Genomic DNA, 13401 nt, shown 5'->3' on the forward strand with positions numbered 1-13401 from the left:
TGAGTCTAACTTTTCCCAAGGGACCTGTTATCTTATATTGTTACAATTACTTATTTTCTTATCTCGAAATTGTTACAAAAATATCTTATCCCCTGCTGTAGCTGTTCTGGGCTCTCTGTCAAAAAGCCAATTCAGTTAGAAACTTTGTTTCTTTTTATGGCTATTCAGTGCAGAGAAAAAGGGGACTTTCCAGTAGAAATGAGGGACTGCGGGTTGAGCTGTCCCCTCTAAAATGGGACAGTTGGGAGGTATGCTTTGAGAAACACAAAAAAAATCTCTTTGCTTGTGAGTAGAATAGACTACCAAAGCCACCGTGATTTAAAGTTTGGGTATTAAAGGAGAAGGAAACATTAAAATAAAAAAAAAATAAAAGAAAGGTCCAGTAAATATACCAGTAAACCCTCAAAGTAATGCTGCTCTGAGTCCTCTGTCAAAAGAAACACAGCATTTCTTTCCTTCTATTGTGTACTCATGGGCTTCTGTATCAGACTTCCTGTTTTCAGCATAAACCTCCTTGCCCCGGGCGTGAGCATGCTCAGTTTGCTCCTCTCCCCCCCCTCGCTTCGATACTGTAATCTGAGCCCAGAGCTATGGGTGCAGGGAGAGACTCAGACAGGAAGTGATGTCACACCAAGCTAATATGGCAGCTGCTATCCTAAACAAACATAGAGAGTTTCTAGAGCTGTTTACTCAGGTATGGTAAAGCATTCAACAGAATAAATATAGAATTCTAGCTTGCACTATTGCACCTAATCTATTGGCAATAAAATGCCTCCGTAGCATTCCTTCTCCTTTAACTGCATTAAAATTCTCTCTTTGTTGCTCACATATTTTTAACTTTGATATGTAGTCGAGAACTTTTTCACTAAAGTCTAGTATAACGAGGAAGTTTTCACTTCTACACTATAACAGTGTAACAAACTGCAAACCACAGCACCTTAAATTTTGTAAAATATTGTTGCCTTATTATCATTCTTATTTGGCAGGCCACACCTAGAACTGCATGCATTCTTACGGATAATTTTGCAAATTCCCACCATCGGATTCTTTGATAATTTTTATGATGTCGTTTTTATTTCTAAATTTCACTATTTACACTGCAAATAATTCACTTTACAATATAACATTTAATTCATGAACCAGCAAGTGTATTTTTTTATTTATAATATTGGTGTGTAGGTGCATCTCAGGTCATTTTGCCTGGTCATGTGCTTTCAGAAAGAGCCAGCACTTAAGGATGTTCAGATTACCCCGATATAGCCCTGCTGATGGTGGGCATATCGGTGAAAGATCCGCTCGTTTGGCAATGTCGCCAGACGAGCGGATCTCTTTATGTATGACCAGCTTTAGGTTAACTTCCCATTGTTCTGTTAGGCTGCTGGGTGATATCACTCTAACTTACAGTGCAGCAGTAAAGAGTGACTGAAGTTTATCATAGCACAAGTCACATGACTGGGGGCAGCTGGGAAACTGACAACATGTCTTGCACCATGTCAGAGTCCAAAATGAAATATAAAAAAATCTGTTTGCTCTTTTGAGAAATGAATTTCAGTGCAGAATTCTGCTGGCGCAGCACTAACTGACGTTTTTTGAAAATGTTTTCCCATGACAGTATCCCTTTAAGGTTACGTTTGTCAATAAAGTAATTAGGTAGAACTTATGTGGGACAGTCATGTAAGTGTTCATAAAAAATATCAGTTCTTATTGTGACATTGTATGTAAACAAGGTGAAATTCATGTTAGGGTAAGGAGACACGAGGAGATTCAGGGAGATTTTGTCTCCTGGCTACTAATCTCCTTGTCTTTTGAGCAACTATCTCTCTGAACTGCCTCAGCGTTTTTCCCCATAGGCTACAATGAAAAGTCGCCTGCGCTAATGCACACACGGTGATGCGTTTTCAATAGTTGCCCAAAGTTGCCTCAGTGAGGCAATTTCAGGCAGTTCAGGGAGATAGTTGCTCAAAAGATGAGGCGATTAGTAGCCAGGCGACAAAATCTCCCTGAATCTCCTCGTGTGTCCTTTACCTAAACTCTGTGATGGCTTATCAGCAGATTTATCAAAATGTGAGTTTAGAACTTAATAAATAAAAACCTCATCCACGTTCTATTAATTCCAATGGGATTTAGTTATTATAATACACACATTTCAGTGAGTCATATGACAGAAATGACATCAGAACTCACCGTTTATAGGGATATAATTTACAAGATATTCATGGCTTTTGTGTATTATAACGATATAATATACAGGATATTCATGGCTCTTGTGTATTATATATGTATAATACACAAAAGCCATGAATATCTTGTAAATTATATCCTTACAAACGGTGAGTTCTGATGTCATCAGTTATAAACGGTGAGTTCTGATGTCATTTCTGTCACACGATTCACAAAAACTTGTGTATTATAATAAATAAAGTACCCCCAGTTGTAAAATATGAGGATATTAGAAGTTACCTCGGAGTTCCATGACCAGTATTAAAACACTTGGCCTTCGGCCTTGTGTTTTTATATGGTCATGAAACTCCTCCGTAACTTAATAATATCCTTATATTTTACAACAGCGGATACGTTATTTACTATGTAATTTCCAGTATGATTACACGGTAGCAAACTAATATACAAGTGCTGGAATGAAATTATTACACAAGAACTCATTTTAATGCCCAGTGTGCAGAGGCGATGCTTTTAAGCTCTGGTTCAGTTGTGTACAGATATGGGATCCGTTATCTGGTAACCCGTTATCCAGAAAGCTCCAAAGTTCAACTCCATTGTATCCAAATAATCAAAATGTTTACAAATTGTTTCCCTTTTCTCTGTAATGATAAAACAGTACCTTATACTTGATCCCAACTAAGATATAATTAATCCTTATTGGAAGCAAAACCAGCTTATTGGGTTTATTTAATGTTGATATGATTTTCTAGTAGACTTAAGGTATGAAGATTTCAATTATGGAATGATCTGTTATCATTCTGGATAACAGGTCCCATACTGGTATTGAAAAGAGGTGTCTATTAATACAATGCCATGTCACAAACAAACTAAGGCAACATGATGAATTGTGGCAGTCTATTAAAGATGATTTAGTACAAAAAGTAAAACACTCAGCAGCATAGCCATCAAACATTGCTGGTCGTATGTGAATGAGATGTGTATGGCGCTCGGTGTAAGAGATCATTGAGCCATTACTGAAATTGGATGGGATTAGGTTAATGGTTGATGATGAGAAAGCACATGTGAGGAAGTGTTATGAAGTTTTTGGGTTGGGAAGATATTGTCACAGTTTCCTACCATGAAGAGGCAGGTGGGGGGTTCCTAGAAAGTAAGAAAAACCAGAGATTTAACTAGGGACAGACATTAGAGGGATTCATTTTCTAAAGTGGGTCAAACACTGGAGGATAAATATCAATGGGAAGGAGAGGGATACACACAGAGACTGACGATTTAGGGATAACGGGTGACCTGGGGAAAAGGAAGGGTGTGGAATATAGGAGACAAGGGATCTCTCACCTTCATCTTCTGACACATCCATGGGCTCATCCATTGTTTCAGGGAAGCTCATTCTGTGCCTTTCGTTGGCTAGCTGTGGAGGAGACAAAGTCACTCATGTACCTCTTGCAACTGGCTCTAAAGCCAATGAGACTACTGCGCCTCTCAGGCAAATGGGAGAGGCTACAAATGGGGTTTTCTTTGCCTTCCTCTGGATCAACTAGCAGTTAGGCAGGTTATATACAGACTTAAAGGAGAATTCAATCGTTTAGCAAACAAACCCATACCCCCCACCCCGCGTAGACTCCCTCCCTCACCCCCCCAGCCTAACTTCATTACTTTCCATTCTAACATTAATATTTTGAGCTTGATTTGTAGGTGCCAAGTAAAAATAATAATGAGGCACCATACAGTAGATTATAAAGAGACTTTTTATAGGTTTAGTGGAGAAACAGTAATATTTTGCTATGTTTTATTCAGATGCCTCAAGCTCAATGCAAGTCTTAAATTGTATTTCAATGACAGTACAATATGCAAAGTCATGTGCTGTACATTATTTCATTTTTTTCTCACTTAAAGGGGTTGTTCACCTTTGTGTTAACATTTAGTAGGATGCAGAGAGTGATATTTTGAGACAATTTGCAATTGGTTTTCATTATTTGTGGTTTTTGAGTTATTTGCCATTTTATTCATCAGCTCTCCAGTTTGTCATTTCAGCAATGGGTCGCTAGGGTCCAGATTACCCTAACAACCAATGCATTGATTTGAATAAGAGACTGGAATATGAATAGGAGAGGCCTGAATAGAAAGATGAGTAATAACAAGTAGCAATAACAATACATTTGTAGCCTTACAGAGCATTTGGTTGTTTAGACGGGGTCAGTGACCCTCTGAGAGCTGGAGAGAGTCAGAAGGTAAATAATTAAAAAAATATTTAAAAAAAATGAATAATGTAGACCAATTGAAAAGTTGCTTAGAATTGGCCATGCTATAGAGTACTAAATAGAAATAGGAGTAATAAAAAGTAGTAATAACAATACATTTATAGCCTTACAGAGCATTTGGTTGTTTAGACGGGGTCAGTGACCCTCTGTTTGAAAGTTGGAAAGAGTCAGAAGGTAAATAATTCAAAAACTATAAAAAAAAATGAATAATGTAGGCCAATTGAAAAGTTGCTTAGAATTGGCCATGCTATAGAGTGCTAAATAGAAATATGAGTAATAAAAAGTAGCAATAACAATATATTTATAGCCTTACAGAGCATTTGGTTGTTTAGACAGAGTCAGTCAACCTCTGTTTGAAAGTTGGAAAGAGTCAGAAGGTAAATAATTCAAAAACTAGTGTGTAATGTAGACCAATTGAAAAGTTGCTTTAAATTGGCCATTCTACAGACCAGCGCCGATTCTACTTACAGCGCCGCCTGAGGCGGCTCCTTCAATACCGCCCTCCCTCGCCGGCAGGAACATTAATGCGAAGAGCGCAATTGCGCTCTCTCGCAATAGTAAAGCCGAATTTCCGGTTTAAAAACCGGAAATTCGGCTCTTAAAGGTACCAGGAGCGGCTTTTTGCCGCCCCTGGAAACCTCTCCTGCGTTGCCGCCTGAGGCGAGTTTCTGAACTCGCCTCATTGGCGGCGCGTCCCTGCTACAGACTACTAAAAGTTAACTGAAAGGTGAACCACCCATTTAACCTTTATATACATCTGCTTTCAGCATTAAAAAGTCTACTACCCTTTACTCACCTGAATATGTGGTCCGTCTGTCACCAGACTCAGGACGTCTGTCACTGAGATGTATCCGAGCCGTTTTGCTATGGCCAAGGGTGTTATCCCATTCTGTGGAGGTGGAGGGCACAGGAGGCAGGGAGTGGGGTAATAGGGAGAATAGTGGCCATGAGAGACCAACAAATGACCAAAGTGATGGGTGATAATGCAGGGAAGCAAGAGGCAAGACAAATGACAAACAAAGTAAACGGCACAGTGATAGAGTGACAATCATAAACAAACAAGAAAAACATATCAAAGGACAGGCTGACAAGACTCAATGACAGGACGGCTCATTATGGGGTGCCGTTTGTCCCAAATACATTCTGTATACAAAACTATCCCTAATACACAGAATGAATGTCTCTCATGTTATATAAGTATTTGTGACCATACACAGAGAAAAAAATATACAAAAGACTTATTTCTATTAAAGAATGAAAACAAAATCTGGTTAGTGCACAAAAGGATGTCGTTATAACACAAACTCCATTCTGTACAGTAACAAGCAATCTGTCTCACAAATGTATAACCTCCATGTAACGGACGCACTTATGTGCAAAGTTACTTACAGAATGAATTATGTAAAAACAAAGTTGGACATAATATATAATAGTGTAACTAACTTGTGCTTGTCAAGCTAGATTTGACTGACAAAATAGATATTTGTGACAGAAAGCAAGATTTTTATAGTACAGGATTCATTCTTTACGCAAAATGACAGTTTTGTTTCACAAAACAGATAAAATAACCATTCTGTGAAGCAACACTGTCAGTCACATTCCTGAACCAATAAGAACAAAGCTTATTGCCATATACAAACAAGATGAGAAGTGGCCAGCTCTGCTCCACATGGCTAAGGCAAAGTATCTGACCTGCTATAGAGGGCGCCCTCTAATGTCCCCTGTGCTGCATAGTAATAAACATAAACAAACCTTTCCTAAAAGAGCTGCTGTTAAACACTACAGGTTCATAAATGGAAGTTTTTACAAATGGTTGAGAAATATAATGCTGCACTTATAATGATTGTAGAGAAAGAAAAGTATGCAAAACTTATATAAATATGATCATTTTAGGTGATATGGCTATTCTTATTGTAGTAACCTGCTTGTGTGGCCATTTTGGTTAAGGGCATTCCTGCTGTTTTGCCATTATCTTATGACTCACTCCTGTTCCTCTTCCTGTCTAAGCTGAGAGTAATAATGGGACAGGCCACACCCACCTGCGATGTATTAAATGAACCAGAAGTTACTGTGCTTGTTTGGCTGCTTTGCCTGACTCTCAGAGTCAGTTATAAGTTTTGTATATAAAACAAGGGAAAGTTGTGCTCACCACTATTTTTTAAAACCATTAGGCGGGGGTGCAATGAGGCTGTGACCACAAAATACATATAGTCAAATACAAGAGTCCTCTGCACTCAACCCATTATCAATATATTTAAGACAGCGACATTTTGTGCATACTGCTACTAAAAAATGCCTTACCCTTTAAACAAAACAGGGATTGTTTGTCCATATATTGCAATATATTTAAGCTGGCCAACTACGTCAAAGTCATCCCATATCTGGCCAGTCCTATGCTCAATTTTATCTGATTCATTAAGAATTCTATTGCTTCATTATACATTTTACAAAGGGACTAGGTATTACCTGCAACTTAACTTGCTGCTTTCAAAGTAAACCTCCATACTTGGCTGCCCTTTTATTAGACACCAGTGGGCAGCCAAGGGCAGCCAAGTATGGAGGTTTACTTTGAAAGCAGCAAGTTAAGTTGCAGGTAATACCTAGTCCCTTTGTAAAATGTATAATGAAGCAATAGAATTCTTAATGAATCAGATAAAATTGAGCATAGGACTGGCCAGATATGGGATGACTTTGACGTAGTTGGCCAGCTTAAATATATTGCAATATATGGACAAACAATCCCTGTTTTGTTTAAAGGGTAAGGCATTTTTAGTAGCAGTATGCACAAAATGTCGCTATCTTAAATATATTGATAATGGGTTGAGTGCAGAGGACTCTTGTATTTGACTATATGTATTTTGTGGTCACAGCCTCATTGCACCCCCGCCTAATGGTTTTAAAAAATAGTGGTGAGCACAACTTTCCCTTGTTTGTTATAGTTTATACAGGAGCAGTGACCAGCTCTATGTTGTAGCTCCCACCCTTCCCAGCTATAGTCAGGTGATCCCACTGGTGTCTAATAAAAGGGCAGCCAAGTATGGAGGTTTACTTTGAAAGCAGCAAGTTAAGTTGCAGGTAATACCTAGTCCCTTTGTAAAATGTATAATGAAGCAATAGAATTCTTAATGAATCAGATAAAATTGAGCATAGGACTGGCCAGATATGGGATGACTTTGACGTAGTTGGCCAGCTTAAATATATTGCAATATATGGACAAACAATCCCTGTTTTGTTTAAAGGGTAAGGCATTTTTTAGTAGCAGTATGCACAAAATGTCGCTGTCTTAAATATATTGATAATGGGTTGAGTGCAGAGGACTCTTGTATTTGACTATAAGTTTTGTATATAATAGTTAGACTCCAATGTCTCCTCCTAGCTGTAATCTTGCACCAATTAGCTTTTAGTAGTCTCTTAATAGTGTGCTTAGCTATAGTTCAACTACTACATAATAGCTTTACCGCCTTTAGCCAGAGACTTGGGACTGATCATGTGCACACACATTGTGTTAAGTATGATGTGTAGGTTATATGAGCAGCCACTCCTGAGTACTGTGTGTAAACAAAAGGCTTCAGGACTTCAACTTCACCTCCTTTTGTGAATTCGGGTCTTTCCGCCTCGGGACTTCAGCTTCGTCTTTTCGGCACTTCCGCATTCTGTAATATGCGAAATGGCCGCATGGCTCGGGCGCTCGTAAAGGGGACCCGGCTCTTTGAAAAATGCAGCACTTCTGGGCCCCCCTTCAGGCCCGGAACACTTGTCCGCCCTGCTGGCGACCTTGGACATGCATGTGACATGGGCACAGTTGTGCTCTCTGCTCTAGTGTTGTGCCTCCCTCCACCCACTCTGATGTGAAAGGGTTAAGCACTGGGCAGGTAAGGGGACGGCATCATTAGTCTTTTGTTATAAATAAATATAAAGCATTGTGCAGCTTGTTGCTTCTATATAAATAGATTATGAACCCCTAAAATTACCCCTGCCTAAATGACCCCCTTTGGTTTACACACAGTACTCAGGAGTGGCTGCTCATATAACCTACACATCATACTATAGAGAATGCGTGGTCATACCTCCCAACATTTTGGAAGTAAAAAGAGGGACACAAAATTTGTAGTCATGTAGAGCGGCAATTTTTTTTTGACCACACCCATTTTTGTGGCCACACCCCTTAATTACCATGTTCATTTTACAAAATTTGGCAGGTTATAAAAGTTTGAAAATATTTCTCCTTATCTAAACTGTTAAAATTACTTATTTTCTTATCTCAAAATTGTTACAAAGTATCTTAGTTGCACCTGTTAGCTGTACTGGCCTCTCTGCCAAAAGCCAATTAAGTTAGAATTATTTTTTTTTCTGGCAGTTCAGTGCAGAGAAAAGAGGGACTTTCCAGTACAAATGAGGGACCTCAGGTTGAGCTGTCAAAAGAGGGACTGACCCTCTGAAAAAGGGACAGTTGGGAGGTATGTGTGCACATGATCAGTCCAAAGTCTCTGGCTAAAGCTATTATGTAGTAGTTGAACTATAGCTATGCACACTATTAAGAGACTACTAAAAGCTAATTGGTGCAAGATTACAGCTAGGAGGAGACATTGGAGTCTAACTATCATATACAAAACTTATAACTGACTCTGAGAGTCAGGCAAAGCAGCCAGACAAGCACAGTAACTTCTGGTACATTTAATACAAGATCGCAGGTGGGTGTGGCCTGTCCCATTATTACTCTCAGCTTCGACAGGAAGAGGAACAGGAGTGAGTCATAAGAAGGCTGCAAAACAGCAGGAATGCCCTTAACCAAAATGGCCACACAAGCAGGTTACTACAATAAGAATAGAAAAGGCCGCATGTAGGCTTGAAATGTTGCTAACCAGATACTGCCATGAAAAATTGAATAAAGGCATTTTTATTCTATAAGGTGCTATACAGAAACTTTTCTATTATACTACAATAAGAATAGCCATATCACCTAAAATGATCATATTTATATAAGTTTTGCATACTTTTCTTTCTCTACAATCATTATAAGTGCAGCATTATATTTCTCAGCCATTTGTAAAAACTTCCATTTATGAACCTGTAGTGTTTAACAGCAGCTCTTTTAGGAAAGGTTTGTTCATGTTTATTACTATGCAGCACAGGGGACATTAGAGGCGCCTCTATAGCAGGCCAGATACTTTGCCTTAGCCATGTGGAGCAGAGCTGGCCACTTCTCATCTTGTTTGTATATGGCAATAAGCTTTGTTCTTATTGGTTCAGGAATGTGACTGACAGTGTTGCTTCACAGAATGGTTATTTTATCTGTTTTGTGAAACAAAACTGTCATTTTGTGGAAAGAATGAATCCTGTACTATAAAATCTTGCTTTCTGTCACAAATATCTATTTTGTCAGTCAAATCTAGCTTGACAAGCACTAGTTAGTTACACTATTATATATTATGTCCAACTTTGTTTTTACATAATTCATTCTGTAAGTAACTTTGCACATAAGTGTGTCCGTTACATGGAGGTTATACATTTGTGAGACAGATTGCTTGTTAAACTGTACAGAATGGAGTTTGTGATATAATGACATCCTTTTGTGCACTAAACAGATTTTGTTTTCATTCTTTAATAGAAATAAGTCTTTTGTATATTTTTTTCTCTGTGTATGGTCACAAATACTTATATAACATGAGAGACATTCATTCTGTGTATTAGGGATAGTTTTGTATACAGAATGTATTTGGGACAAACGGCACCCCATAGCTCATAGGCAAGTGCTTACCATGCTGGCTTGGTTTGGACATGCTCCGTTTTTCAACAGGAGGGTGACAATGTCTGTATGTCCCTGCTGGGCAGCCTGGTGGAGAGGGGTGAAGCCTAACTGCAGGGGAATAAGAAGCATTACAAATAACCTATCAGGAAAGACCAAACTGTGTGATATCCAAACAAAACCCTCAAGCATTCATCTCCACTGATATCTAAGCAGGATGTATTTATACGTTCTAATACAGGATTCATATCTTTTATCCAGAAACCCGTTATCCAGAAAACTCCCTAGACTCCGAATGCAAAAATCACAAAAAATTCATGATTTTTTAAATATAAAATCGGACTTTTAAAAAATCATGAATTTTTTTGGAATTTATTAAACCCCGAGGATGGAAAAGTCCGATTCAGAAAATCCGGCATCTCAGACCTGTCGAGGTTGCATACAAGTCAATGGAAGAAGTCCCAATGATTTTTTGATGTGCGCTGGGTTTTTGGCAATACCCCGAAGTTTTTGGAGTTTTGGGGCAAAATTCTAAGTTTTCGGGTGAAAAATCCGATAAAAATGGTGAAAATCGGATTTTACACAATTTTTTCAGATTTTTTCCTGCAAACAAAATTTTGGGAAAGTGTATTAATAAATAAGCCAAAAAAAACCTGTGCGGATTTGGTCTTGAATTTGGAAATATTGAGATAAATTTGTACTTTGATAAATATCCCCCTTATATATTAAAGTTGCTTAGAAATAGACACCAGTAAATCACTAGTAACATGCTGGTGTCCTCTAGTGACGAAAAAGAGGTATGTGGGGATTTTTTTTTTATACTTTTTAATATGTATTAATAAACAATTTTTACTATAACATGCATGCTCTTGGAATTTTTTTTAAATAGCCCCCCCCCATTTTGTGTAAATAATTCAGAATATTAAACCACATTTCCTTTTTCTGTGTATTAAGAAAACAGTACTTCCTACTTGGTCCTAACTAAGATATCATTAATCCTTATTAGAAGCAAAATAATCCCATAATAATCCGATATTTTGTATATGTTTTTGAATATTTAATTTATATATTGTTTTTTCAGCATATGTAAGCTATAGGCACTAGCTCCATCTCAAATTACACATTTTAGCAGTTTATTATAGCCTTTGCCCTTTAAGGAAACAGAATAAAAACATAATTTTAATAACTACTTGGGAACCATATTCTGATGAATAGAACACATGATATCTATGTATTTTGAACTGTAATCTAGTTGCCCAGTAGATGTCACTGTCATGTTGTCTATTTAAGGAAACGGTATTGTCTGGCCTGTAATCCTATGATTAAAAGAATTCTTTCCCGAAACGCGTGAGTTGATGTGAATCCATCTACTATTGGAATAAACACTCTTTATTCAGTTATAGAGTGTCGCTTACTGTTTTTATGCACAACTGGGACACTGGTGGCTGAGCACCCGGGACTGGAGTGGAACTGAGTGGAGGAAGAAAACTCACGAGTGTTGAGTCTGGACGGGCTATTATTTTTGACTTTCATATCCATTATCCAGAAACCCATTATCCAGAAAACCCTGGGATGGTCATGTCCCATAGACTCCATTTTAAGTAAATAATTCAGAACATTAAACCACATTTCCTTTTTCTGAGTAATAATAAAACAGTACTTTTGCACTTGGTCCTAACTTAGATATCATTAATCCTTATTAGAAGCAAAACAATCCTATTCCATTTAATTCGTGTTTAAATGATTTTTTTAGCAGGCTTAAAGGAACAGTGACACCAAAAAAAAATGGAAGCGCATTAAAGTAATGAAAATACAACGTATTGTTGCCCTGCACTGGTTAAACTGGTGTGTTTGCTACACAACTTCTGCTATAGTTTATATAAATAGGCTGCTGTGTAGCCATGGGGGCAGCCATTGAAAGCTGAAAAGGGAGAAAAGGCTCAGGATACACAACTGATAAAACTCTGTATTGGGATTCTTCAGAACGTCTTTTTTATCTACTGTGTATTCTGTAGCTGCCCCCATGGCTACACAGCAGCTTGTTTATATAAAAACTATAGTTGAAGCAAAACACCAGTTTTACCAGTGCAGGTAGGGTTGCCACCTCACCCCTTTTTGAAACCGAGCAGATATGGAATCCACAGCGTGCATGGCTAATTAGCAATTCATTTAGATGCATGATGCATGGCTGCACATAAATCAGTTCAGTCTGCAGCATGCGTCTAAATGAATTGTTAATTAGCCATGCAGGCTGTGTATTCCATATGTGTTTGGTTTTAAATGGGTGAAGGTGGCAACCTTAACTGCAGGGCACCAGTACTGTTCCTTTAGGGCAAGGGCACACAGGCAGATTCAGGGAGATTAGTCGTCCAGTGACAAATCTTTTCTTCTGGGCGACTAATCTCCCCAAACTGCCTTCCCCTGCCTATAATGAAAATTGCCGGCGGAAAGGCACTCGGAGCGCTTTGTTTTCCGAAGTCGCCTGAAGTTGACTCACGAGGAAACTTTGGGAGACTTCAGAAAACGAAGCACTCCGAGTGCCCTCCTGCTGGCGATTTTCATTATATCCGGTGGAAGGCAGCGAAGACAGTTTGGGGAGATTAGTTGCCCCGAAGAAGAGGAGATTTGTTGCCGGCCGACTAATCTCCCCAAATCTGCCTGTGTGCCCTGACCCTTAAGGGTAAGGCCAGACGAGGAGATTCGGGGAGATTTTGTCGCCTGGCGACTTATCGCCACGTCTTTTGCGCAACATCTCCCCGAACTGCCTCAGCGTCTTTTTCCCCATAGGCTACAGCGCTAAATCGCCTGCGCTAATGCACACTCAGTGAGGCAACTTTGGGCGACTATTGAAAACGCATTGCCGTGTGTGCATTAGCGCAGGCGACTTTTCATTCTAGCCTATGGGGGAAAAAACGCTGAGGCAGTTCGGGGAGATAGTCGCGCAAAAGACGTGGCGATAAGTCGCCAGGCGACAAAATCTCCCTGAATCTCCTCGTCTGGCCTTACCCAGGGGTGCTTCGCCAATGAGGCAAGTTGAGGCTGTCGCCTCAGGCAGCAGCGCCCCACTAGGTACCAGGGGCAGCAAAAATGCTGCTCCTGGTACTTTAAGAGCGAATTTCCGGGGGAGGGGGGGCAGCAGCAACTGCTGCCTCAGGCGGCAGAGGGGCCTGGATCATCCCTGGCCTTACCCTAAGGCATAGAGATCCAAATTACAGC

General features: G+C 39.2%; 1 protein-coding gene across 15 annotated transcripts in view; it reads right to left on the reverse strand.

Annotated features, from left to right (window-relative positions):
* Window positions 1-13401, reverse strand: part of ank1.L (ankyrin 1 L homeolog) — a 187507-nt gene that overhangs the window by 59103 nt on the left and 115003 nt on the right. For 11 of the 15 annotated variants that reach the window (XM_041587082.1, XM_041587076.1, XM_041587071.1 and 8 more), the window contains 4 exons: window positions 10198-10296; window positions 5236-5328; window positions 3517-3589; window positions 3298-3321 (listed from right to left, as the gene is read on the reverse strand). In XM_041587082.1, coding sequence (XP_041443016.1) covers window positions 3298-3321; window positions 3517-3589; window positions 5236-5328; window positions 10198-10296 — 289 coding nt within the window. The remainder of the gene's footprint in view (window positions 1-3297; window positions 3322-3516; window positions 3590-5235; window positions 5329-10197; window positions 10297-13401) is intronic. The other 4 variants (XM_041587075.1, XM_041587074.1, XM_041587073.1 and 1 more) reach the window with 1 other exon arrangement.

Source organism: Xenopus laevis, chromosome 3L (genome assembly GCF_017654675.1).
Source record: "Xenopus laevis strain J_2021 chromosome 3L, Xenopus_laevis_v10.1, whole genome shotgun sequence".
In the NCBI taxonomy this organism is placed as follows: domain Eukaryota; kingdom Metazoa; phylum Chordata; class Amphibia; order Anura; family Pipidae; genus Xenopus; species Xenopus laevis.